Below are 27,751 nucleotides of genomic sequence, written 5' to 3'. Positions count from 1 at the left end.
CCCAGGAGGATCCTGTGAGGCTGGGCCCAGCAGGAAGTACCACCCAGCAGGACCCGAGTGGCAGGTTCTTGCAGCCCACTAATTGGCTGGTACTTAAACCAGGAAGCCATGACAGGGAGTTGTCTGAGCAACACAACAGATTACCTGTCTGTCTTGCTTCAGACCCTGTGCATGAGAGATCCCAGACTTCAGCTTCTGACCCTGCCTGCCTCCTGATTCTTGGTTTACCCTCCAGCCTATCTTGGATTTTGACCTCCCAGTAACTGTACCCTGCCTGCCTCCTGATGTCTGACTCTTGGTTTGTCCTCCGGCCTGTCTCAGACTCTGACTGGCTGGTATCCGACTTGGCCTGACTCCCGACTCCCACTAGGTCTGACTATCCCTGACCTAGTTGTGACACTATGATAGGTATATATGAGAGGGAAACAAAAGGATTTGGAGTAATTTTGGCCATTATTATTCAAATGAAGTTTCTCCTTCACCAGTGGTTGAAGAATAGTGTTCTTAGGAGAAATCAATGAAGAATTGCACACTTTCAAAATGGCTACTATCTCCTATTGTTCTCAACAAGACTGAAGTCACAGGCTGCTTAGTAAAGGTCCTTTTCTCAAAATGGCAGTATTACAGCTGGGGAGTTAAAGAAGAAGAGAAATCCTAGAGACCCATGTGCTCCAAACCCCTTTCCCTGCTAAGGAAAGTAGCTGGCTGCAGACCCAGTCTCTCCCAGACTCTAAGGCTTGTGCTGCTGCAGACTGGCATACAGCAGCCAGAGTATACTGGGAATCTGGCTCTATTTTTTTTTAAAGATTCAAGGTTGATAACTCAAAAGATAATGAAGCAAATAATTAAGCAATCAATTTGCAAACACCTAGAAGATACTAAGGTGATAAAAACAGTCAGCATGGCTTTGTCAAGAACAAATTCTGTCAAAACAACCTAATAGCTTTCTTTGACAGGGTAACATGCCTTCTGGAAGTGGTCGATGTGGTATATCTTGACTTTAGTAAGGCTTTTGATACTGTCTCACATGACCTTCTCATAAACAAACTAGGGAAATGTTGTTTGTCCTTTGAATTCACTGATGGGTTTGGTTTCTGTGACATGTGAGTGGCTGATCAGGCCAATTTGAGTTTTGAACTGTCTGTGGCACACTGAACAAGAGAGGCCGCTATGGGTTCCTTGATTAGCAGCGGACATGTTGCTGTTGTGAGATTTATGCTGCTGGCGCTTCTGCTCTGCCTCAGTAGTTCTCATCTGCTCATAGACTGTAGCTCCAGTATGGATGAGATTTTTGCCAAGTAGAATGACCATGAGCAAGATCTTCCCAAAAGTCTGGGTCAATGTTGAAACCCCTCAAGGATAATTTGAGGGCGTCTTTGAAATATTTCTTCTGGCCTCCCTGAGAGCACTTTCCCTCTTTTAATTCACCATAAAAGATCTTCTTTGACAGTCACTCATCTGACATTCTGGTGACATGGCCTGCCCATCTCATCTGTGATTTCATCAACAGAGTATGGATGCTTGAAATACCTACCCATATGAGACCTTCTCATAAACAAAGTAGAGAAATAGAACCTAGATGGAGCTATTATAAAGTGGGGGCATAACTGGTTGGGAAACCATTCCCAGAGAGTAGTTATCAGTGGTTCAAGCAGGAAGGGCATATTGAGTGGGATCCCACAGGCATCAGTTCTGGGTCTGGGTCTGTTCAACATCTTCATCAATGATTTAGATAATGGCACAAAGAATGCACTTTTTGTGGACAATACCAAGCTGGGAGCTTTGGAGGACAGGATTAAAATTCAAAATGATCTGAACAAGCTGAAGAAATGGTCTGAAGTAAATAGGATGAAATTCAATAAGGATTTGAATTAAGGAAATTTCAATAATTCAATAATTCAATGCAAAATACTCCACTTAGGAAGGAACAATCAGTTGCACACATACAAAAAGGGAAATGACTACCTAGGAAGGAGTACTGAGCAGGGGCTGCTCTAGGCACCAGCAAAGCAAGCACCTGCTTGGGGCAGCCCATTTACAGGGGCGGCAGGGATCCAGCATGGGAGCTGAGAACCAACAGGGGGCTCTGGGAGCTGTAGTTCCTTGGTTAGCTCCCTGCTTGTAGAGCCAGCCCTGGAGCAGGGAAAGAACTACATTTCCCAGCATTCCCTTGGCCACTACTAACTGGAAAAGAAGGAGGGGGACCTCATGTGGCAGTGTGCTGTGAGTGGAGAGTTGCACTGTGAATGGTAAGGATGTCCCCTGATCACCCCCTCCCGGGACCCCTGCCCCCAACTTCCCCCTAGGACCCCACCCCCTACCTGTCCCCGACAAATCCCTGGGACTCCCATGCCTATCCAACCACTGCCTGTCCCCTGACTGCCCCCGAACCTCTGACCCATCTACCCCCACCCTGACTGCCCCCGAACCTCTGACCCATCCAACCCCCCAACTCCCTGTCCCTTGACTGCACCCCAAGAATCCCCTACCCCTTCTCCAACCCCCCAGCCTCCTTATCGTGCCACTCAGACCAGCGTGTCTGGCTCCGCACAGCGCCAGACACACTGCTGCATACATGCTGCCGTATTCCCGCACGGAGCCCACAGCCTCCCACCCCCCCCACACACATCCAGCACCTGCCTTCCGGATCTGAACACCTCAACATTCAGGAGTGCTCAAGCTCAGTTTGGGCAGCTGTTACTTAATTTCTCCCAAATCAAATATACTGATCCATTGTAACTTGCTGTAGAAAAAGTAGGATAAAATTGAGCAAGAAATGCTTCCCAGTGGTTATTAGGACTGGAATTGCTATTTTCAACAGCCATTGCCTTCTTTTTGTTTGTTTGTTTAAAAGGAAGACAGTGATATTGCATTGGCAAATTCCCCATAGAAAGAAAGAGTGGAACAAAAGAATAATAAAGGCACCTCAACGTCTCCTCATTTATAGAGGACAGTCTTATAATATGCATCCAGATATCCTCCAATCACACAAGCTGAAAATTGTTCTACTTTACTGCAGCTCTGTAACCACATGGGAACCAATCCTGTCTGTGTTTTGTGCACATCCAAAATTCTTGCTGAATGACCCGCCCTGGGAGCAAGTTACCAGTGACCCAGGGCTGCGGCGGAAGGAGGGTGCAGGTGGCGGGGGGGAGAGCCCAGGGCTGGGGCAGCAGGAGGTGTGTGTGTGGGGCACTGGTGGTGGGTAAGGGGGGTGCCCAGGGCGGGGTGGCAGGGGGGTGGAGGGAGGGCACTAGTGGGGGGGATAGGGGAAAGCCCAGCGCTGGGGCGGCAGGGGGTATGGGGGGGCAGGGCTGGGGCAGCAGAGGGGTGAGGTGGCGGGGAGCCCAGGACTGGGACAGGGGGCAGGCAAAATTTGTTTTGCTTGGCACGGCAAAAAACCTAGAGCCAGCCCTGGTACTGCAGAAAGGGATCTGGGGGTCATAGTGGATTACAAGCTAAATATGAGTCAACAGTGTTTTGCAAAAAAAAGCAAACATCATTCTGGGATGTATTAGTAGGAATGTTGTAAGCAAGAAGTAATTCTTCTTCTCTACTTTGCATTGATTAGGCCTCAACTGGAGTATTGTGTCCAGTTCTGAGTGCCACATTTCAGGAAAGATGTGGACAAATTGGAAAAAGTCCAGAGAAGAGCAACAAAAATGACTAAAGGTCTAGAAAACGTGACCTATGAGGAAAGATTAAAAAAAAATTGCAGCAAGGATGATTTAGGTTGGACATTAGGAAAAACTTCCTGTCAGTGTAGCTAAGCACTGGACTAAATTGCCTAGGAATGTTGTGGAATCCCCATCATTGGAGATTTTTAAGAGCACGTTAGACTAACACCGGCCAGGGATGGTCTAGACCAGTGGTTCTCAACCAGGGGTTTGCAGCCCTCTGGGAGGCCTCGAGCCTTTTCAGGGAGGATGTGGGACCCTGCAGCTGGAACCCAGAGCCTAAGCCTTGGTGCCCCCCCGCTGCAGGGCTGAAACCCTGAGCTCCCGGTGCCCCGCACTGTGGGGCTAAAGCTGGGAGCTGTGGGGTGGAAGCCCCAAATGCTGGTTGCTCCCCCTCCTCACAGTGCCAGAGCAGAGCACTCCCAAGGGCAGCTCCACCCCACTTCCTCCTCTCCCCGCCCCCAAGGCCCCGCCCCGTGGCCAGGTTGGAGGCAAGAAGCTGGAGTCGGGCAGTGTGGGCAGCTGCTGCTCTGGCTGGTGCCATGGAGCGGGCAGCCGCATCGCTCTGTCTCCTGCTGCTGGTGTCTGGGGTTGTGGCTGCTCTTCAGCTCACGCAGCTGGTAAGAGCTGCCCAGGCAGGATGACCCGGCTCGGTGCCCGGCAGAGCCCTTGGGGAGCAGTGGCCACAGGGGAGCCTTCCTGGCACACAGCCCCTAGTTACTCTGTCCCTGCACCCTGAGCTACCCCACTGCCCACACACAGCCCCTAGCTACCCCACTCCCTGCACTCTGAGCTATCCCCCCTGCCCTCACACAGCCCTTAGCTACCCCCTTCCCTACTCCCTGGGCTACCCCCTGCCAGCACACAGCCCCTAGTGACCTCCACCCTGAGTTACCCCCAGACCCACACACAGCCCTAGCTATCCCGCTGCCCGCACACAGCCCCAGCTACCCCCCTGCCTGCACACAGCCCGTAGTTACCTCCTCCCTGTACCCTGAGCATTTGTCAAACCTTTTGAGCTGAACCCCCACCACACACAACCTAGACAAGCTCAGTGGTCTGCTGAGGTGAGTGAAGGCATGGAGGTGGACCCTGCCATGCGGAGCTGGCCCAAGCCCCGCCAGCCCCTTCCCCCCCAGAAATAAAAGTCAAAGTATGCCTAAGCATGAGAGCCCTCCCTGGGCCCGGAGCCCCAAGTCTCCCACCTTCCTGGCTGGGCCCTGGAGTTTTTATAGCATGTTGATGGAGGCCTCAGAAAGAAAAGGGTTGAGAACCCCTGGTCTTGATAATACTTATTCCTGCCATGAGTGCAGGGGATTGGACTAGATGGCCTCTCAAGGTCCCTTCCAGTCCTACGATTCTATGATTCTATGATATTTCATATCTTCAGATCATTAGACATATCACACTAACATTTTCTTTGGATTTATTATTTATGTGACATTTTAAATCATTAAGAAAAAAATTAAAACAACAAAGACATTCCCAGATAAAAACAATATTAAGATGGATATAAGGGTTGTGAGAACATATTAGTAACTTTGGGTATAATACTTCAAAGGGATGCTGGACTTATCCCCAAAAAAGCTTGTTAAGGTATAGAATTGAACTCAAACAAATCTGCTCTGTATTGACACCAAGAGGAAGATAAACTCAAATGTGTTTTACAAACATCAGTTTAATCTAATTTGGGACTACAAACCTTAAAAGGAATTTATTATAATCTTATGACTATTGCATGGTGTCACTTCAGTGCAGAGTTAAGGTTGTTTGGGTGCCCTAACTGTGCATTTATAACCCACTAGTCAGTGACTGCGAACTAGGTTACATTAACATTTAGATTTCTTTTAAATTTAACCTCGCCTTTCAATTTCCTCAATTTATAATGCTTATTTTGAGATAATTCCAAAACCCCTTTAATGCGTTTTACCCTAAATTACTGAAACGTACTCTCAACATTGCCTCCATCTTAATGTGTTTTTGGTCTGGATTATAATAACTTGATCAAGGGGCATGTGTGCAGTAGCCAGGCCCCATGACCCAGTTATAGTTGTAGTACATATGGGGCCAAAGTGTACAATTTAAATCCATAAGGGAGTGTCTGGGCTAAATATCCCATCAGGGATAGTTGCAGTTGGTGACAATGGGAATATGACTGAAGATTAGGGCAAGAGATACTGCACAGAGGTGAGCATTACAGCTGGGGAATCACAGAAAGGAAATCCTAGAGACCTATGTGTTCCGAACCCCATTCCTTGAAAAGGAAAGAGTTAATATCGTAACTTCTGATGGCTCTGACACTACTGTTCTTGATTTCATGAGCTATTAGGGTCATGGATCTAGATTGCTGGCTGAAGACCCGGTCTCTGTCAGAATTGTAGGCTCTAATATCTGTCAACTTCTCAAAAAAGGTAATTAAATATATTTTTCTGATTGAACCCCCTTTAAATAGCACATGATGCAAGAAACTGTAATATGTCCCAGTGGGGAAAAAAAGACTATCTTGACCAGGGGAAGGAGTGCATTGAAATATGGGGAGCAAAATAATGTGCTATCCGCAGCACCAGAAGGATTTGGGGTAAAATAACAGGCAGGAATATTTTATGGGAAGGAGAAATCTGGAACTTAAAGGGGACCCACAACAGAAAACAAAATTGAGCTTTTGCCATTTTGTTATTCCTTTAGGAGGGATAAAGAGGGCCCGAGAGGGTTTCTTTTTTAAAATCTGCCCCTCTATTTTTTACCTCAGAAATTAGAAGACTTGTCTTCCTTGTTGTTGTTGGAAGACTCCTTAACAAGACCAGAAAACTGGAGATGGAGATTTCTCAGCCTTTAATTGAAGGGGGAAGAGAAGAGAGAAGGGTGTTGAATGTTTAATAAAGACATATTTCCTCCCAGCTGATTTTCAAGAATTTGAATTAAATAGTTAACTAACAAAAACCAAAGTGTTTTAAACAGCCTGGATCCAGTGACAGGAGACTCGAGGCCCCTGTCTGTATTCACAGTCATATCTGCTCACATCAGAAACACATTTTTTAAACTCTTTTTTACTCTTAGTGACACTGCAGAGACTGATAGCAGTGGGCATGTGAGATGGTTCTATTCCACATTGTGCATCAGCAGCAGAATTGTTACGTTCCAAATGCAGGGCTAAACTCTTATCTTACACCTCTGCAACCACATTCAAAACAGAGGGCCTGATTCTCCACTCCCTGGCAACCAGTGCACTCAATTTACACCTGTGTCCAACTCTATGGCTTGAACTTTCTCCCACACTTAAGTAAGGGCAGCTCTACAGTTAAAACGCTGCATTTGTGCAGCTGCACTGAAGCAGCAGTGCTGCTGTAGCACTGTAATGAAGATGCTCTATGCTGATGGGAGAGAGCTCTCCCATTGGTGTAGTTAATCCACTTCCTCAGGAGGCAGTAGCTATGTCAACTGGAGAAGCACCCCAAGCAACACAGTTATACCAATGTCTGTAGTGTAGACCAGACCTAAATCTGGAGTAGCTCCATTGAAATGAGTGAAGTTCCATCAGTGTAAGTGGGAAAAGAATCACGCCCAACTGTTCGGATCTGGTAGTTTTACACTCTTAATGCAGTTAAGTATGTAGGATTGAGCTGAAATAAACATTAATTCTAAACAGTTATGAACGTTGCAAACCTTTCAATGACCTACATGATGAAGCAGCAATTTATTTACTTAGAATATGGCACCACAAGCAGGTTAGGAGGACCTGAGAAGACAAGGAGAACAATTTTTGGGCTCTTTTGTTAAATACCAGGACTGGTATTATTTTTTTTTAATGGTCTTATTAAAGACAGAGCTTAGAAAGCACTCTATTTAAATTAAAGACAGTTCTAATTTAAAAATTGACGAGAAGCATTGATACTGGTTAGCTAAAATTTTAATATCAGATTAGAAATAGTATCAAATTTTGCACAGCAATACAGGCACGTTTGCCCAGTTTCACAAAGGTACTTAGGCCCCTAACTTCTACTGAAATTAATGGAAGTTGGAAGCCTAAATCTGGGCCTTTGAGGATCTGGGCCTTTATTACTAGTTAGACACAGTGACGAGGAAAAGTGGAAAATTAGATGCAGTCTAGTAAATTGAAGACAAGACTGGGAGCCAAGAGTTCAAGTTCCAATTTGCCTGAGCCACTGATTTACTGTGTGACCTTGAGCAAGTCACTTGACAACTCTGCCTCAGTTTCTCCATCTATAAACTAGGAATTATAATATTTACCAAGAGTAAATAGTAGCTGAGCAGTTTGAAGATGAAATGCTTTGAGTGAGCTTGAAAAGTCCATTTGTCTAGTCACTAAGAATGCATAGGAAACTTTCCCAGGAAAATACCATCAACTTCTGCTGAACCTAAGTTTTCATTAAAGGCCTGATTCACTGTTATCCTTGGTGATTTGCACTGATACAGCAACTCAGAGCAGACACAAACCTAGCTTGACACAAAATGGTGAATCTGACTCTCTGCTCTTAGCTTCTCTGCCTGAAGCCAGGAAACCTTCCAAACTGTTCTGATCTGGTAGTTTTATAGTCACTTTTCACAGGCATAACACAAAGTGCAAAGCAGGAGAGAATCAGGGGTCGTCTACATTGGCAAGTTTCTGCACAGTAAAGAAGCTTTTTGCGCTCAAACTGCATACGTGTACACACTGCCAAGTCACTTTGTGCGCAGAAACTCCTCAGTTGCAGCGCTACAAAAAACACACCTTGACGAGAGTCGTAAGGCTATTTGCACAAAGGCTCCAGCGCTCTATTGCCAGTGTGAACACTTGATTGCTTTCTATGCTGTAATTGGACTCTGGAGCTGTCCCATAATGCCTCAAATGACTGCTCTGCTCCTTGTTTTGAACTCAGCAGCCCTGGAGTCATGCGCCCCTCCCCTTTCAAAGCACCGTTTCTGACAGCCCTTATGAGCTGTGCTGATCTGCTCCGGGACACAACGCAAACCATTAATGTGAAATGCTCATGCTATTGACCACAGAGGCAGAGTCATAGAATCATAGAATATCAAGGTTGGAAGGGACCTCAGGAGGTCATCTAGTCCAACCCCTGCTCAAAGCAGGACCAATCCCCAGACATATTTTTACCCCAGTACCCTAAATGGCCCCTTCAAGGATTGAACTCACAACCCTGGGTTTAGTAGAGAGAGAGAGCGATTGCTGTGCAGAGAGCTCAAGGAGGGAGACAAGGGCTGATATCGGGGTTTCCCCCTCCCCCTGTTAGGCCTGAATAAAGATGTAGCACAAAACCAGTTGTGCCAATCTGACTGAAGTCAGCATGTTTCATAAAGCCCTGGGAAAAAGTGAGATACGAAAGGGAGGTGCATTCCTCAAGTTACCAGCTGCGTTAACTCCTGTCTTCCAGTGTCTGGTGCTTGGCAACTATGCTGATAAGAAAGTTGCTGGGGCATCACAACTTGCTTACATTATAAAGAAAGACAGATGTGCTTTGTTATTAGGGTTTGTTACTAACCAAAAGGGGGTGGGATATGGGTTGTGTGAAGTGAATAATTTATGACGTAATAAAACTGTCTATATAAGTTAATACTAGCTGTAAAGAGGGGGCTGGTTCTCTTCGGATACGAGCAGTTTTTTACTGACACGTGCACTTGTCAATAAAGAGCTTTTGTTTTGGACCTTGCTGGTGTTGTCTGTAACTCTGCGGTCAGACAACGAACTTCGCTGTTGGGGTTAGAGTCCCCGACACCCCTGCCTCAGGACTCGTTGCTTCCTGTCGCTGTCTGCACTTAAAAGACAGCATGCTGACACACTCTGTTTCCCAAAACACACTGTCTCTCTCCCACCTCCATACACACACTCACTCCATTACACACACACACACACCCGACTTCATTTGAAAAGCAGCTGGCAATGTAGTAGAATGCCCATGGAACAACGGGATTGGGAAACCTGCATCATGTGACATTGTGCCTGTCCCATGAGGCATTGCAAACCCTTCCCAAAGTACCCTGCAGCCAGCTGCATAGTGGGATAGCTACCACAGTGCATTGCTGTCTTTGCTGCTGCAAGAGCTGCTAATGTGGATGCATGCCAGCCTCACCAGGAGCAGAGTGTGGACACGCAACAGTGGTTTAATTCAAGCATTTTAATAAAAGTGGTATAACTTGTGGTGCAGAAACTTGCCAGTGTAGACAAACCCTCAGTCTCAGTTACATATCTGGGCAGGTCCCACAATAGGGTTGCATAAGTGTAATAGAGGACAGAAGCTTACCTGAAGAATCTTGATTATGTAGGAGCTATTGGCTTTATTTTCAGTTAAAATACTAACTAGTGCTCAGTGTTTAATTTCCAGTATCCATTGTTCTAGATTCTTATCATCAATCATACATAACTCAATGAAATCTGTGAATATCAAAATGCATTAATCATGAAAGAAGTTTAAAATGGTTTTTAATTAATTAAAATCATTACACTTCTGGGGACAATTTCTGTTTTCAGTTACATTGCGGTGATTCCAAAGTATCTCCAATTATGGCAATGGAATGACCCTGGATTTACACTGGTTTCACTAAAAGGAGAATTTGTCTCACACCCATATTCTAATAAATAAGTTTAACATGGTTAAGTGAAACACTTTGTTCTCTTTCAGTGCTGAAATCAGACAGACCCAGAGCACTTTTTTTTCCCTTCTCTGAAATAGTGATTGTTTGCATTTGAAGGGTGTAATAAGAACAAGCAACTGGTTCAGCCAGGGTTTTCCTGTCAAGGGCAATTCTACAGTAATATCACAACAGCAGTCCTTAGCCTATGTTTGTTCTCAAATGTTTGTTTTCTGGGAGTAAATATATCCTTTGGGCTGAAACATCCCAAGCTTACCCTTCACCTAAATGGTGATAAGGCCTGTGGAAATGAAATCTGTCCAACTGTTCTTGAGTTGTCAGCCGGTCCATAAAGGATTTGCTCAGGAAAACATTTTCAGAAGCTTTTTAGACACGTAGAGAACTCAAAAATTGTTCTGTTTTAAAATGTCAAATTCTGATGTCCTTGATGTAAACTGGGGGTAATGATACTGTGACAGTGTATCTCATGGGAACACCTTGCAGCCCCATGTTCATCCTTATGATTGTGTAGTATCCAATGCAAAGTTTGTCATGTTGGGTGTCTTCGGAAGGCTCATGATGCACTGAGCATTGTTATTATAGTAATGTTATAATAATGTTATAGATTGTAATTACAGGTATATAGTTATGAGGCTGAAAATGTATCCTCATGGCTTAAAATAAATCCAGGCAAAACTCTCCAGGAGCAGAGAGGCAGTTCACACCTCATCAGGGCATGTATGGGACAAACCCAGCCCAGCCTCACAGGAACAAAGGATACTGCCCTAGGCAGCAACAAAGGATCTGTTGGACTCTCGAGTGAGTCACCCCCCTTCCCTGGATCAATCAGGGACTAAGATGAGGTAATGTTCACCTGACCCTGAACGGGGTGGGGTGGGGTGGGCAAAGCCAAGAGGGGAGGAAGAACATAAAGGGACAGATGTTTGCCATGCTCTTCCTCTCTCTTTCACCTATATCTACAGACATCACCACCAAAGCGACTGAAGCGCTGATCAAAGAGGAGAGCCTGGCTGAAGGGCAGCCAGCCAGCCTGTGGTGAGAAGCATCTAAATTTGTAAGGGCATTGAAAGTGTTAAGATCAGATTAGAATGCATTTTGGTTTTATTTTGTTTGACCAAATCTGACTTGTTGTGCTTTGGCTTATAATCACTTAAAATCTATCTTTGTAGTTAATAAATGTGTTTGTTTATGCTACCTGAAGCAGTGCATTTGGTTTGAAGTGTGTCAGAAACTCCCCTTAGGATAACAAGCCTGGTACATATTAATTTCTTTGTTAAATTGACAAACTCATATAAGCTTGCAGCGTCCAGCAGGCATAACTGGACACTACAAGATGGAGGTTCCTAGGGTTGTCTCCAGGACCGGAGATATTGGCTAGTGTCATTCAGTTGCACAATCCAAGCATCTTACATGCTAGAGCAGGGGTGGCATGCAAGCTGATTTTTAATGGCATGCTGCTGCCTGCCTGAGGGGTGGATAAGGGATGGAGGCAGTCAGAGGACAAGGAGAAGGGTGGGTTGGATAGAGGGTGGGATCCCGGGGGTGGTGGTTAGGGGCAGGGGGTCTCTGGAGGGGGCAGTCAGGGAGCAGGGGGTTGGATGGGCCATGGGAGTCCCGGGGTCTGTCAGGGTGGGGGGTGGATAGGGATCAGGGCAGTCAGGGACAGGGAGCAAGGACGGTCCTGGGAGGGCAGTAAAGGGGACGGTCTCTGGAGGGGGTGGTCAGGGGACAAGGAGCTGGGGGGGTTGGATGAGTCGGGAGTTCTGCGGGGGTCCTGTCAGGAGGCAGGGGTGTGGAGAGGGGTTGGGGCAGGCAGGGAGCAGGAGGCATTGTATGGGTTGGGAGTTCTGGGGGTCCTGTCAGGGGGCAGGGAGCAGTTGGATAAGCATGGGAGTCCCGCGGGTTCTGTCTGGGTGCGGGGGTGTGGACAAGGGTCAGGGCAGTCAGGGGACAGGTAGAGTCCTAGGGGAGCAGTCAGGGGACAAGGAGCAGGTTGGCTTAGATAGGGGGATGGGGCCCTGGGGGGCAGTTAGGGGCAGGGGTCCTAGGAGGGGGTAGTCAGGGGACAAGGAGCAGGGGGGTTGGGAGTTCTGAGGGGGGCAGTCAGGGTGCGGGAAATAGGAGGGAGTGGATGGGGACAGGGCTAGGGCATGGCAGGGGTGGGGCTAGGGCAGGGCTCCCTGGGTGCACACCCTAATGAAATGTGCTGCGCACACCTATGGGCAGAAGCTTGGTCCTGCCGGCTCACCTGCCTCTTCCTGTAGTGTGCTGGGTTCCTGCCCCTCCTCCGCCTCTCCATCCCTCCATCCCTGCCAGCTGATGGCCCTTGTGAGGGAGGGGGTCGGGAAGGAGCAAAGTTAGCGTGCTCGCTGCTCCCCGCGGAGGCAGAGAATCAGCGGGGGCAGGGCCTTGGGGAAGGGGAGGTGGCATATCCCCTCCAGCCCCCTGCCCTGCCCCTCCTACACACACCTTCCAGCCCTCAGCCCTGACCCTCCCTCGCACACACCCAGCCCTCTGTCCTGAGCCCCGCATACCCCCCAGGCTCGTGCTCCGAGCCGTGCGCTGCACCACACCCCCCAGGCCCCTGCCCTGAGCCCTCTACCTCCCTCATACACACTCAGCCCTCTGCTTGACTCCTTCACCCCCACCCCCAACTCCAGCCCTGACTCTGGCACCCCCACACATCCCCATCCCCACCCTGACACCTGCACCCCCACATGCCCCAGCCTCTGCCCTGACTCTTGCACCCCCCCACATCCCCAGCCTCTCCACACCCAATGCACCCCTCACATTCCCACCCTGAGCACCAAACAGGAGCTCCTGCACACACCAATCCACCCCGCATTTCCACCTGCACCCCTCACACCAAATGGGAGCTGCCCAGGTAAGTGCCCCACACCCAAACCTCCTGCCCCAACCCCGAGCCTCCTCCCTCATTCTAGCTCCTGGCCAGACCCTTCACCCCCAGCCCTGTGCTCAGTGCATTCCCACCCTCAGCTCAGTGCAGAGAGAGGAAGAGAATGGGCCAGAACCAGGGAGAAGGTAAGTACCCACTGTATGTGGGCAGGGCCGGGATTCCAGATCGGCAGCAGGCTGAACGGGTCCAGCAGCTGGGATCCCAGCAGGCAGGAGACAGCAGATGGACCCCCTGAGAAGCAGGGGGCTGAGCCACTCAGTCCATTGCAGCCCGCTGCCGGCCTAGGTGAACAGAATCCCAGACTAGCAGCGGGCTGAGCAGGCCGGCGGCATAAGATCAACATTTTAATTTCATTTTAAACGAAGCTTCTTAAACATTTTGAAAACCTTGTTTATTTTACAATACAACACTAGTTTAGTTATATAATATATAGACTTATAGAGAGAGACCTTCTAAAAAACATTAAAATGTATTACCGGCACGTGAAACCTTAAATTAAAATGAATAAATTAAGACTCAGCACACCACTTCTGAAAGGTTGCCGACCCCTGTGCTAGAGGCTGTGCGTGACCAGCCCAAGAGTGAGGGTTCTCACAGCAGAGCAGGGTAAGGCTGGCTCCCAGAGTTGAGGATTGGAGTGACCTAGCAGAACACTGGTCCAGATAACACCTGGGGAATGTCACGGATACCGACCTCCTTCGTAACATACTTTGAGATCTACTGCGGAAAAGTAACAGAAAACCTAGGCACTGATCATAATTATTATGAGATATGCTGCCTTTTACATTTTAAAAACATTTTAAATTAACATTTATTTTGTTCATGATGTATGAGGCACCTCAACAAACCAGTAAAGACACTGTCACTGCAACAAACAGTCTCCAAGCTGTGTTCTATGGAGAAAGTGTGCTGGACGAAGGCAGACCCACACTGCAGAGCCAGTTCCTGAGTAACCTGCACTCTGATGTGGAAATGGAGATTGAATCTGTGTGGGCACATTCTTCATGACCTGATAGGTATACAGGAAATCTGAAAAACCATAAGAAAATAGGAATTAAGGTAGAAATTCTGAAATAAACGATCAATGCTTCATTGCTTATGTAATTTAAAACTAGAGCCGACAAAGCCCCAGAGAACACATTTTAGGGAACCATTTGACATTTGTCTGATTCGGGAGGAACAAACGTGTTCCTTTGTCCATCACTCTGTGGGTCAGAAGAGGAGTAGCCTAAGGCTGACTCACCACTCTGTGCACTCTGTAAGCCTCCCTGCTTGGGCTCTAATGGGAGATAACTGATTAAAGACTGGGTGATCAACCAGTTAACAAGGGGATTCAGCTCATCAGCTGGGGCAGTTAAAACTGAGACAGGATGGGACAGGAGGCTGGAAGGAAGAGCAAAGAAGCCCAGGAGCTCAGAAAGGTGAGCTCACCCTCCTCCTCTCATCCTGTGCCTAGGGAATAAGTAGAAACTTGGGGAAAGCCTTATGCTGTGGAGACCATGAACGGGTATAAAACATTATAAGCACATGGTGCTGGACTTAGAGAGGAGTGTGTGGGGGCTGTTTGCAAAGCAAAACACAAGGAGAGATGGAACCTACCATGTGACACTCTTGCATATGGAAAACTCTCACTATTGCCTAGTGTGACACCCTTTCTAAAGAAGGTTACTTTAGTCACAACTGGATGCTAGGTTACTGGAGCTGCTTGTGTGTTTGGAATGTGCAAGGCAGTTCAAAATCTAAAATGGTATTTCGATATGAAAGAATGGCCCAGACCATCTTCATGGATGGAGAGGACAAAATCCCAGCAAAATCTTTGTGAGGAATCCACAGAAAGGGGAAATCCCACCTGTAGCACAAGTCTCCTCATTTCCAGACTTCAGAAAAGCCTCCTCTGCTAGGTCTTTGAGGGGTAGAAGTGGAGGTGGCCACCAACTTGGTGGAGAAAATTGTCTAAATTAATTCTGCCTCAGGCATTTCCCCAGTTCACACTGGGAACCAATCTTTAGTGGGGCTTCTGGAGACATCTACTAGTTTTGGAGCCCTTATCAATATAGCACTATACTACAGAAAGCTATTAAAAGAGTACAGGACCTCTGGATCCTAGACGATTCACATAAGGGTAACATGGAGTTTAATCTATTGCATAGGTAATCCCTGTTTAGGGAACAATCTTACCCACTAAAATTACTACTGTCAATTTCTCCTCACATAAGGTGGAAATTTATACATACAATGTATTGTAATCGTGATTGTAGCAGCATAATGTGCATATAGTCAAATAAAAGACAGGCAACAAGATTAAATGAAACAGATTGATCCAGATCTGATCTCATTTAAGATGGTGTAAATCTGAAGTAACTCCATTGCAGTCAATGAAGTACTTTCAGATCAGCATTGATGTAATACAGTAGAAAGAGGGCCAGTTTCTTGACTTTACTGTTCCCATACACACAGCAACAATTTCAGTATCTAATTCTTCTCTCCTCCTTCTCTAACAAACTAAAAAGAAGCTGAGCTCTCTCTCCTAATGAACAAAGGAAAATAATAGTTCAGGGGGACAATAGCCCCAGCTTCTGTGAAGGACAACAGCATTAGGCCAGGTCTACACACGGGTTTTGTAGTGGTACAATTAGTTCAGTTAGGGGCGTGATATTTTTACTGAAATTGTTATGCCAATATAGCCTTCCTACTGTGGACACAGTTACATCAGTATAAAGGCGATTTTTACTAGCATAAGTTATTCCTCTTCCCCTCAGTACATTTATACCAGTATAACTGTGTCCACACTCGGAAGGGGGGAGGAGGGAGGGTTCCACTTTAGATGGTAAAAGTAAAGCAGAACAACTTTTGTGTGTAGACAAGCCCTTAATTTCTCACTTTCCTTACTCTCCTCTTGCATAGCACATTTGAAAGATAACTTACAGACTCGTATTAAGTGTCTCTCCATTCACCCAGTAGAACTTGGCTCCTTTCTTGCGCAGCCCAATCCAAGAGTCTCTTGTGCGCATTCGATTCATTATGAAATTCTAGACAAAACATACGTCACAATGAATTTCCACGCTGGGAAGTGCATCTTTTCTGAATCCATTCAGTATGGAAGAGTTTACGTTCTGAAAATGGGTTCCTGCCTTTATTTTACAGACAGATACCGGGGGTCTGATTCTCCCCAGCCCTTCACCTTGTGTTGTCATTTTTGCCTGACCAAGTGGGTGTAAAATGACACCATTCTGAATAGGGAGAGTTTTACTCATCTTTGCACAGATATAAATAGCCACACAAGGTACAAGGCAGTGGACAATCAAGCCCAATGTATTTTCTTGATTAGATTGCTACTGCTATATTGCTAAATTTCATTGCAAGAAACATCTCTAAAAGCACAGAGAGGTCACTAACTATAGTCAATGGAGGATGAGCCAGTCAGCCATGTTGTTGGACAGACAGCGCCTTGGTCACTGATCAGAGCAGACCAAAATACAACTTCAGCCAGTCAGAAAGAAACCAATACAATGACACTAGTATATCCTCACCCCACCTCACCTCATGCTCCGCTACCCCTGCAGTTGCAAAAGTGCACAGATCATTAATACCATCATCTGTGTATCATGGATAACAGATAATACAATGATCTGAAGGACAGCAAAATATTTCAGCGCAATGACTTCACTCAACTAATAGTGGTGAAGGGTGAGAGTAGGAGAAATCTAAGTAAATACATCTCTAGATTAAGAGATTACAGTGTTTAAGTACACTGGACCTGATTCACCATTGTCCTGATGGAGTTTTATGCCAGAATAACTCCACTGATTTCAGTAAAGTTACACCAGCATAAAAGTTGAGAAATATAGAACAAATATCTCTTACTTTCCCAATTGTTCAATTTTCATTCTTGATTTTGATATCATTTCACCATTTCATTCTATTTTCTTTCTGGGTAGATCAGATCTAAATTTGGATCCTGCACTCACTGAAGTCAAATTGTAAACCTCGCATTGACTTTAGGAGTACAGGATGAGACCCTAAATTTCTAATAAGCAAAAAATTATTATTAAAAAAACAACATTTAGGCCTTTTTGTTCATTAAAAAAGAAACACAAAAAAGTCCATCTCAATTTTTTATTTCCTTTAATGGTTACTTTTAATTCATGCCCACTTTGCAGTTTTAATTTCTGAAAACTCCTTCCACCCCATCTCAGAACATGAATGGGCTTCTGTAATGGATGCTAATGGAAAACAACCTATATTTCACTGAACATGATGTTTGTGATTTGACTTCTTTGTTAATGACAAACAGCTCTGTCACGTGCTATGTTGGATTCCAGCATATTCTGAAATTCCAGGGTGTATGGGGAAGGGGGGTGGAAGGGAGAGGGGAGGAAGGGGGAAGAGTGATAAAATTACAGGAATCACTGGGGTAAGAGAAGGGATGATGTATCAGAAGGATGGAAACTTTACCATTTCTTGTTGGCTTTCAATCATAGCAAGAGAAGCCCCATGTGCAGAGCAGAAGCGCTGACTGGAGTCCCAGTCTGCTTGATCTTCTGAGAGGTAATAACATTTCTTTCTGTAGTATAGCCAGTCATCACGGCACAGCTCCAGGTGAGGCAATATGGGAGAACCTTTATTTGAAAGGAAGTGACTATTACTATCCTAGTACATAGCAAATACATAAGACTGTGTGTTTTATTCACTATTCTCTAAGAACTCCACAGCAAGCTGGTTCTACATTCTGTGGCAAGGTACTTTCGTGTCTGTGATACTGCTACAACAACCTGGAAATTCTGCTGCAACTTCTAGTATATTAAAAAACGGAAGCTTGTATTGAATTAAAGATTAAACTGAACAATGCAATACTATATCTTCTGTTAATTATTTAAAATATTAAATTAAATTTATTTTACTTTCTCCCTAAATTATCAACTGACAATGGGCTGTAAATTTCTGTATTGAAAATACACAGCTAAAAGTTGGCAGGACATGGGAGGGCAGACAGCTGAGTGCAGAATGTTTGGGGCTTTGGGACATCGGAAGGGGTTTGAGATTGTGAGATAAACACATTGAGTAAAATGTTCAAATTGACTTTGGCACTTACAGTGATCTTTTCAAAATCACCTAAACAGGGGTTGGGTGCCTAACTCCCATTAAAATCACTTTTAAAAGAACCTACTATTAAAAGCCACTAAGTCCCACTGACTTTCAGTGAGGTTTAAACTAGTGTAAATGGTGGATTCTCTGTAACTTGAAGTCTTTAAATCATGATTTGATAACAGTAACTCAGTCAGAGATTAGGGGTCCATTACAGGAGTGGATGGGTGAGGTTCTGTGGCCTGCGATGTGCAGGAGGTCAGACTAGATTATCATGACTGTCCCTTCTGACCTTAAGTCTATGTTAAAAGAACATTATTTAGGTTGCAAAAGGAAAGCACTCATAACCTAGAAAATGCCAGAACTTAGGTGGCCCATGTAACCTTAATTTGGTCTTCTTGTGCATATGCATTATGATACAATGTTTAATTACATGATCACATACTCTTTTTTTGTACAGGTCCCTGTCTCCGTCAGTGCAACGGATGGATAATGGTCAGAGAACGAATCAGGGTTGTGTAGTAAATTAGGCTGCATGTGGGATCCCTGCCTCACTTGCTCTAGAAGTTAGAAAATGTGTGGAGAGGATGGTATTATAGGTAAAGCAGGTGAATGCCAAATAGGCAAACTCATTTCTATCTTTGGCTCTGCCATGGGACTCTTATGTGATGCTGAACAAGGCACTTAAACCAAAAATTTTGCAGGTGGCTATTAATGATATGTTTTTCATTTTCTGGGTACCCAACCAAGACACCTGAGGTCTGATTTGCACAAGTGCTGAGCACCCGTAACTGCAATTAAAGTCAGTGGATGCTTGACAGTAAGGCAGCATGGTCTGAAGCAGGGGCGGCTCTACAAATCAGGCTGCCCCAAGCAGCGCGGAGCGCTGCGCCGCCCTTCCCCAGTCCCGCGGCGGGTCCCCTCTTCCCGCGGCTCCGACATCCTGGGGAGGGCGGTATTTGGCTCCGGTTGAGCTCCCGCCGGCATGCCTGCGGCAGGTCCACCGGAGCCCGGGACTAGCGGACCTGCGCGGTCATGCCTGCGGGAGCTCAACCGGGCAGCGGGAAGGCGGGACCCGCGCAGGCATGACTGCGGCAGGTCCGCTCGTCCCGGGCTCCGGTGGACCTGCCGCAGGCATGCCGGCGGGAGCTCAACCGGAGCCAAATGACGCCCTCCCCAGGATGCCGCCCCAAGCGGGTGCTTGGCCCGCTGGTGCCTAGAGCCGCCCCTGGTCTGAAGGAATGAAAACAAGGCTGGGAGTGAAGCGGTCGTAAACTTTAAGTCTGGTTCTGCCACTGATACACTGTGTGGTCTCAGGCAAGTCTGTCTCAATTCCCCCATCTGTAAAATGGAGATCATAATGCCTTTCTACCTCACTGTAGAGAGAAATTTCTCAATGTTTGCGAGGTCCTCAGATAGTACAGTGACAAGTGCGCAACTACAGACTACTAGGAAATGAATAATGTTTTATTCACTGCAGGCTTTGGATAGGGTACACTAATAACTAAATAATGAGAAAAAAAATATTGAACAGCTGCCTCACTACCTGCACACCAACCATACTGGATACTGAATGAGGCTGGGGTCCCAGGGAAAAAATAGTATGTGATCACATAATTAAAGACTGTATCATAATATATATGCAGAAGGTGGCAGAATTAAGTTGCACAGACAATCACAATACTGGCATTTACTGACTTTTGAGTGATTGACATTGCAACCTCAATAACATCTCTTAATGCAGTTAAGTATGTAGGATTGAGCTGAAATAAACATTAATTCTAAACAGTTATGAACGTTGCAAATCTTTCAGTGACCTACATGATGAAGCAGCAATTTATTTACTTAGAATATGGTACCATAAGCAGGTTAGGAGGACCTGAGAAGACAGGGAGAACAATTTTTGGGCTCTTTTGTTAAATACCAGGACTGGTATTTTTTTTAATGGTCTTATTAAAGACAGAGCTTGGAAAGCACTCTTTAAATTAGAACTGTCTTTAATTTAAATAAATTGATGAGAAGCATTGATGCTGTTTAGCTAAAAATTTAATATCAGATTAGAAATAGTATCAAATTTTGCACAGCAATACAGGCACGTTTGCCCAGTTTCACAAAGGTATTTAGGCCCCTAACTTCTACTGAAATTAATGGAAGTTAGAAGCCTAAATCTGGGCCTTTATTACTAGTTAGACACAGTGACAAGGAAAAGTGGAAAATTAGATGCAGTCTAGTAAATTAAAGACAAGACAGGGAGCCAAGAGTTCAAGTTCCAATCTGCCTGAGCCACTGATTTACTGTGTGACCTTGAGCAAGTCATTTGACAACTCTGCCTCAGTTTCTCCATCTATAAACTAGGAATTATAATATTTACCAAGAGTAAATAGTAGCTAAGCAGTTTGAAGATGAAATGCTTTGAGTGAGCTTGAAAAGTCCATTTGTCTAGTCACTAAGAATTCATAGGAAACTTTCCCAGGAAAATACCATCAACTTCTGCTGAACCTAAGTTTTCATTAAAGGCCTGATTCACTGTTATCCTTGGTGATTTGCACTGATACAGCAACTCAGAGCAGACACAAACCTAGCTTGACACAAATTGGTGAATCTGACTCTCTGCTCTTAGCTTCTCTGACTGAAGCCAGGAAACCTTCCAAACTGAAACCAAGTGTAACCAATACAGTGCTGTCTTCCTAAGTCTGTTGACAAACAGTTCCAGTGCCTCTGCTGCTCCTCAGACCTTTGCCAAGCTGAAGTACAGCAACAAACTGACCAGCCTGATCAGTTTACACTGTTTTTATTCAAAGAAATGAGGGCAGCAGTGGAACTGACATGAACAGGTCAATTTCCCTCTGCAGATGCTTGTGAAATCTCTAAGCAGCAGACTGAAGCACTGTATCTCAAAATAGCACCCTGGTACCCCCACATTTGCCACGGTTATATGAATATGATATGTTTTGTGATAAGTATGCCTTGTGAAGTATTATTTGAAAAGTCGTGATCTGTTTACTATCCTGTTGAATTGTATGTATTAACATTGTATGTAAAGTTATGAAGTTCTGCTATATGTTTATTACTGAAATATGTTGTGAGTTTGAGAAACACCCACAGCTAGCCTTTCAGTGGCAACAAAGGAGCAACTAACACCCATATGACAGATTTTCAACAGTGCTAGCCAGCAATGTGTTGATGGCCCATTAATGAGAATCTACTCTCCCAGTGGGCCCCTCCTGAAGACTCTTCAAAGAGTACATAGGCAATGAATAACCGCTGACTTAGCAAGGCACACCAGGACATGTGATCCAAGACTCCATGTTTGAGCCAGTACTTTTCCAGGCACCTGGAGGACAGTATAAACTCAGGGACAGTGACATCACCAGACCACCTCTCTCTTCTCCCATCTCAACACCTGGAAACAAGATCGTTTGGAAGAAAAAAGGAAGCCTCCTTGAACCTGGGAGAAGGGATGGTCCTAACTAGGCTTTCTAGTTAGTATGAACTGTGAACTGTATTCTGCCTATAACATCCAGTAAGGTGAGAAAAACTCTTTGATTCAAATCTTGCTTAGTCTGATAAAGTTTAGGATTTTACCTTTTATTTCTTATGTAACTAACTCTGACCTCTACACCTAACACTTTTAATCATTTAAAATCTATCTTTCTGTAGTTAATAAACTTGTTTAATGTTTTATCTCAACCAGTGTATTTTTGATTGAAATGCTTACGGAATCTCAGCTCAGGTTAACAAGGGCTGGTGCATATGAATTTTCTTTGATAAAATGACAGACTTATGAGCTTGCACTGTCCAAGGAAGCCTTGAGCAGTGTACGATGGTATATTACTGGGGTGCAAGGCTGCAGGGATTTACTGGTGTCTCCCTGTGTAGTTCATGGGAGGCTGTGAGAGCCTGCATGTAACTTTGGGTGTGCCTTCGCATGCTAATGGTTGTGTGAGAGCAAAGCCTGAAGGGGCTGCTTGTCACAAGCAGAGCAGTTTGAGGTATCCTGAGCCAGAGAGTTAAAGGGGGCACAGCAGTCCCACAGTCTATGTTGTACCCGGGGGTGGGGTGTGACACAGTGAGCAGGGTGAAATGCACGGCTTGTTGCTCTGGACAAGATTTGCACTTCATACGCTGGTGTAGAGATTTTAAGTGTGTTGACTGAATACAGTCAAGAAAGGGTTACACGTTTTGGGCTACTGTCTGAGAGGGACCCAGAAACAGAAGCCTGGGGGAAAGGTAAGGATACCTTTCTCCTCCATCAGAGTATCCATTAGGTTGTGGGGGGAGAGGGGGATAAATAGTAGATCTCTCCCATCCTCATAGCAGCCAGAAGGAAACAAAAGAGATATTGTTTTGCCTTTCCAACATCAGTTTGTCTTAAATGCACTTACTCCAGCTAAACCAGATCAAGAGTAAAATCACAGGAACGGCAATCAAAATTCCAGCAACTCGTCTCCAGAACCAGAGGTGTAAGCAGAGGCCTGAAGAAGAGAGTTGAGAAGCTTCAGTGAATTAAACCTGTATAGAACTGAAGGGTTTAGAGACTTGGTCATAAAAAAAAAAAATCAAACATGGATTCAAACTACATCCATATTTAGGCACCCAAATAAGTGACCTGATTTTCAGAGGTGCTGAGCAGCTACAACTTTCACAGAAGTCAATGGGAACTGCCGATGCTTGGTACCTCTGAAAATAAGGCCTAAATATGGATGTAGGTGTCTAACTTTAGGCACTCAAAATTTGAAGTGTTTGCCTCTGTGAATGTGTGGTTTCCTACAGAACTGTTAGCTAGAGAATGACTCATTAATAGAGTACCTCTCCTCTTAGAAGGATGGACAACTGAGATGCTAGAGACCAGGTCTCCCCTACCTCAGTCCACTCCCTACAACATACATCCCTCTCACATCCCAAAGAGTGGAATCCATGTTATATTGAAGGATAACTAGTAGGGCTGTCAAGTGATTTAAAAAATTAATTGTGATTGATCATGCAATTAAAAAAAATTAATCGTGATTTATCGCGCAATTAATTGTACTGTTAAATAATGATAGAATACCATTTATTTAAATATTTTTGAATGTTTTCTATATTTTCATATCTATTGATTTCAATTACAACACAGAATACAAAGTGTACAGTGCTCACTTTATATTTATGTTTGATTACAAGTATTTGCACTGAAAAGAACCAAAAGAAATAGTATTTTTCAATTAATCTAATACAAGTACTGTGCAATCTCTTTATCATGAAAGCTGAACTTGTAAATGTAGAAGTATGTACAAAAAAACCTGCATTCAAAAATAAAACAATGTACAATTTTAGAGCTTGAAAGTCCACTCAGTCCTACTTCTTCTTCAGCCAATTGCTCAGACAAACAAGTTTGTTTACATATGCAGGAGATAATGCTATCCACTTCTTGTTTACAATGTCACCTGAAAGTGAGAACAGACATTCTCATGGCACTGTTGTAACTGGCGTTGCAAGATATTTACGTGCCAGATGCGCTAAAGATTCATATGTCCCTTCATGCTTCAACCACCATTCCAGGGGACATGTGTCCATGCTGATGATGGGTTCTGATCAATAACAATCCAAAGCAGTGAGGACCAACGCATGTTCGTTTTCATTATCTGAGTCAGATGCCACCAGCAGAAGTAAGGTGACCAGACAGCAAATGTGAAAAATCGGGTCAGGGAGTGGGGGGTAATAGGAGCCTATATAAGAAAAAGACCCCAAAATCAGGACTGTTCCTATAAAATCAGGACATCTGGTCACCCTAAGCAGAAGGTTGATTTTCTTTTTTGTGGGTGTGGGTTCTGTAGTTTCCACATTGGAGAGTTGCTGTTTTAAGACTTCTGAAAGCATGCTCCACACCTCTTCCTCAGATTTTGGAAGGCACTTCAGATTCTTAAATCTTGGGTTCAGTGCTCTAGCTATCGTTAGAATCTCACATTGGTACCTTCTTTCCATTTAGTGAAATCTGCAGTGTTACTAGTCCCCCACCGCCCCAGTCCTCCTCCCTTTCCCCTGGGTCTCCCCTCACCTCCAAAGAGGGAGCCTTGAAACTCAGGGCTGCCAGACCCCGTGGAGGAGCTGCTGGCCCCGCAGGAGTATGCAGAGCTGCTGGTGTTTGTCGCGCAGTCGCTCAACTCCTGCTCTGGGATGGCAGGAGGCTCCTCGATGGCCAGGGTGGGGCTGGCGGGAGGCTTCTCGGTCACCAGGGTGGGGCTGGCAGGAGGCTTCTTGGTCACCAGGTGGGGCTGGCGGGAGGCTCCTCGATGGCCAGGGTGGGGCTGGTGGGAGGCTCCTCAGGGTCCAGGGTGGGGCTGGCGGGAGGCTTCTCAGGGTCCAGGGTGAGGCTGGCGGGAGGCTTCTCAGGGGCCAGGGTGGGGCTGGCGGGAGGCTCCTCGAGGGCCAGGGTCGGGCTGGCGCAGGGCTCCTCAGTTGCCATGGTGGTGGACGGCTCCTGCTGTGCCCTGGGGCGCAGCTCCTGGCTCCTTGGCTTCCTGCGAAGGAAGCCCCAGAGCTGCCTTCCCCGGCTCCTGCCTCTCCTGGCTCTCTCCTCCATAGCTGTACCCGGGTCCACCTCCATTTCGGCCCAGAAGGTGCCTCAGGGTCAGCTAGGGGAGCTGGTGTCTTCCTTCTCCTCCAGCATGCGACGCAGCTCCTCTCTTTCCCCTGGCCACAAGCCTCTTCCCCGCCCGCGGGGACAGAGGGGCTGCTCTCCTCCTGGGAAGGCTGGCTGATGTTTACTGCTGGCTCTGGAGCCACCTGCCTGGCCTTCCTCCTGAGCATCCACCTTATTCGCTCCATCCTGGAACTGAGTGGGGAGCAGCCAGGAGTCTGCCTTCAAAGCAGCCTCTCATTAACGAGCCTGCCTGCTCCCCTGCCCACCTCCCCTCTGCTGAGGCAATTTCTCCTCCCGACACATCCCACCCCAGGGCACAGGAACCCTCAACCTGGGGAACAAACCCTGACAAGGGACGGGCTGGGAGCCCAAGTGGTGGCATATTCCCACCACACTGGGGATGGCTCTGGAGAACTTCACTTACTTGCTCTAGATCGGATGGAGCTGGATGGCAGATGCTCAGGGTTGCTCCTCCCTTCACCCTCCTTGATCTCCTGCACCCAGGTGGCCTGCAACGGATGCCGCACAATGCCCCGCCAGCAGGGCAAGGGGTAGAAACCAGAGATCGAAACTGGCTGTGAAAAGAATACAATGCCACTAGCGGAACACTCCTGGGACACTCCATAGCTGTACCGGGGGCCACCTCCATTTGGGCCCAGAAAGTGCCTCAGGGTCAGCTAGGGGAGCTGGTGTCTTCCTCCTCCTCCAGAAAGCCAGAGCTGGGAAGTGCCAGCAGGACTCAATTCCCAGTCTCCCTGGCTCTGAGTGTGACCTGTTGTAGTGACTGATGGATTTGCTCCTTGTCCCTCATCCAAAGCCAATAACACATCTCTGGTTTGGCAATCATGAGTTAGACCTTCTCAGCACCCCTCAGTCTCCCGCAGCCCTCAGCTGTTCCTTGCATTATGGTGGCTTGGACGGTAACAGGACTGGATATTGTTACTGGCTCACTGGGTGGTTCAAGCCAATGAGGGTCTCAGTCTAGCCTCAGAGGCCCACACCCCCAGACACTACAGGTCAGGGTGGATTGATTTCATTCCAAATGTTTTGTAGTTGTATTTTTGAGTTATTTTCCTAATGAGAGATTGATTCTCATGAAATTCTTAGTGGTGGCCGATGACAGAACATGGAGCAATAGTCTCAAGTTGCACTGTGAAAGGCTTAGCTTGGACATTAGGAAAAACTTTTTCACTAGTAGGGTGGTGAAGAACTGGAATGGGTTACCTAGGGAGGTGGTGGAATCTCCTTCCTTAGAGGTTTTTAAGGTCAGGCTTGACAAAGCCCTGGCTGGGATGATTTAGTTGGGTTTGGTCCTGCTTTGAGCAGGGGGTTGGACTAGATGACCTCCTGAGGTCCCTTCCAACCCTGAGATTCTATGATTCTATGATTCTAAGCAAAATGGTCAAATTCCAAACGCCCCCAGCGAGTCACAGATTAATTCCAAGCCCAGAGGAAACCACTGTCGTCTGACTTTCTGTTTCACTTCGGCTATAGAATGTGCCTCAAAATAATTCCCATAGGAATTAGAGCTGATTTTTTAGTAAAACACCCAAGCTTGGTTTTAAAATAGGCCAGTTGTGGAAAATCCAGCACAACCTTCAGTGAATTGCTCCAAACTCTGATGTTAAAAATGCTCCTCACCTTATTTCCAGTGTGTATTGGTCTAGCTTCAACTTCCAGCCATTGTCTGCTCATAACCTTTATCTGGTAAAGTGAAAATGGAGGCTTGCTGCAGCAAGGCTACAGGGCTCTCCGAAGTTCCCCCTGCCCCGCATCCCTGTCCTGCCTGGCTGTTGTCAAGGGAGCTCTGTGAGGTCACAGACGCCTCATTCATAGAACCATAGAATATCAGGGTTGGAAGGGACCTCAGGAGGTCATCTAGTCCACCCCCTGCTCAAAGCAGGACCAATTCCCAACTAATTGTCTTTGCTCAATGGGCTGAGCTCAAGCCAAAAGCTTTTGTGAAGTCACTGCCGCACCCACCTTTCCCTGGCAGGCCTGACCTCTGCCCCTGGCCAGCCCAGCTGGATGTTTGAGCCGCACCCTGGATCATCCCTCTTGCTCATTATTGATTCTGGGGAGCAAGCAGGCTACCCAGTAAAACAGCAGAGTCTGTTCTGCGCCCCACACTGAGTTTTTCATAGAGGCATCGGTTGTGAAACAATTCAGTCTCCTAATGTGGCCTCTATTTCACGGGCTATGAAATTTCACACTCTTAGCACCCTATTAAGCCCAATTGCTTGTAATTCACTAAAAGGCACCTTCCCAACCAGTTATGATGGTAGGACACCAGGAAAGAGAGACTCCACCTCTCCCCTGGGTAATTTGTTCCAGTGGCTAGTCTCCCTCACTGTCATAATTACATTTGAAATTGACAACCTCTGATAAGGGCCAAATTTATGATAATCTTTTAAATAATTTAAATAGAAGAGAAAAAATAACATTCAGTAGAACATGTTCACTGCCAAGTTTTTCAGACAGTCACACACTCATGTGATAGCTAAGGCCCTGGAAGCAAAGTTAGCCGAAATGCTAACCCAGCTTTGGGCAGCAGTAGCTTCCTTGAAAGGTGCAGAAAATATTGTCTACCTTTCAGTTTATTCAAATCGTTCAGTTCAATCGACTAGTTTGTTGAAATTCAAGAAAGCCATTGGGAATTCACAAAACAGGCAAACTTGTTTTCCTCCCTCAATCTATGGATAAAAACTAGGGGATAGATCTACTGGTTCATCAGTCTAGAAACACGTGGAGACAAGAATGTATCATTTCAGTTCACTAACCACACATCAAATTGCCTTTGTTTAAGAAATCAGTTAGTTTGAAATGCAAAACATTTTGATACAACTT

At 46.0% G+C, this 27,751-nt stretch overlaps 1 protein-coding gene and 1 long non-coding RNA gene across 2 annotated transcripts; one reads left to right on the top strand and one right to left on the bottom strand.

Moving 5' to 3' along the window:
• The first annotated feature begins 2,234 nt into the window (after positions 1–2,234).
• On the top strand, positions 2,235–6,491 carry LOC120405341. Its single transcript, XR_005598514.1, has 3 exons — positions 2,235–2,249; positions 6,007–6,088; positions 6,427–6,491. It is a non-coding gene; the product is annotated as an uncharacterized LOC120405341 (long non-coding RNA).
• Positions 6,492–13,991: 7,500 nt separating this feature from the next.
• Positions 13,992–26,599, bottom strand: LOC120389750 (C-type lectin domain family 2 member B-like). Its single transcript, XM_039512054.1, has 6 exons — positions 26,546–26,599; positions 25,329–25,479; positions 22,668–22,757; positions 17,653–17,816; positions 16,123–16,226; positions 13,992–14,226 (listed from the first exon to the last, which is right to left on the bottom strand). The coding sequence occupies exons 1-6, from the start codon at positions 26,597–26,599 to the stop codon at positions 14,091–14,093; spliced, it is 699 nt and encodes a 232-aa protein (XP_039367988.1). The 3' UTR covers positions 13,992–14,090.
• Positions 26,600–27,751: the final 1,152 nt, after the last annotated feature.

The sequence above is a fragment of the Mauremys reevesii genome, linkage group 1 (genome assembly GCF_016161935.1).
Source record: "Mauremys reevesii isolate NIE-2019 linkage group 1, ASM1616193v1, whole genome shotgun sequence".
NCBI classification, from domain to species: Eukaryota; Metazoa; Chordata; order Testudines; family Geoemydidae; genus Mauremys; species Mauremys reevesii.
The sequence above is the reverse complement of the archived record's forward strand: the minus strand, read 5'-3'. Positions and strand labels throughout refer to the sequence as shown.

Coding starts and splice junctions, on each gene's coding strand:
- LOC120389750 (XM_039512054.1), bottom strand. CDS start 26,599: ATGAGCAGACAATGGCTGGAAGTTGAAGCTAGACCAATACACACTGGA. Junction 17,817..22,667: donor CTTGATCTGGTTTAGCTGGA/GTAAGTGCATTT, acceptor TTTCAAATAAAG/GTTCTCCCATATTGCCTCAC. Junction 14,227..16,122: donor GAGACACTTAATACGAGTCT/GTAAGTTATCTT, acceptor ATGGTTTTTCAG/ATTTCCTGTATACCTATCAG.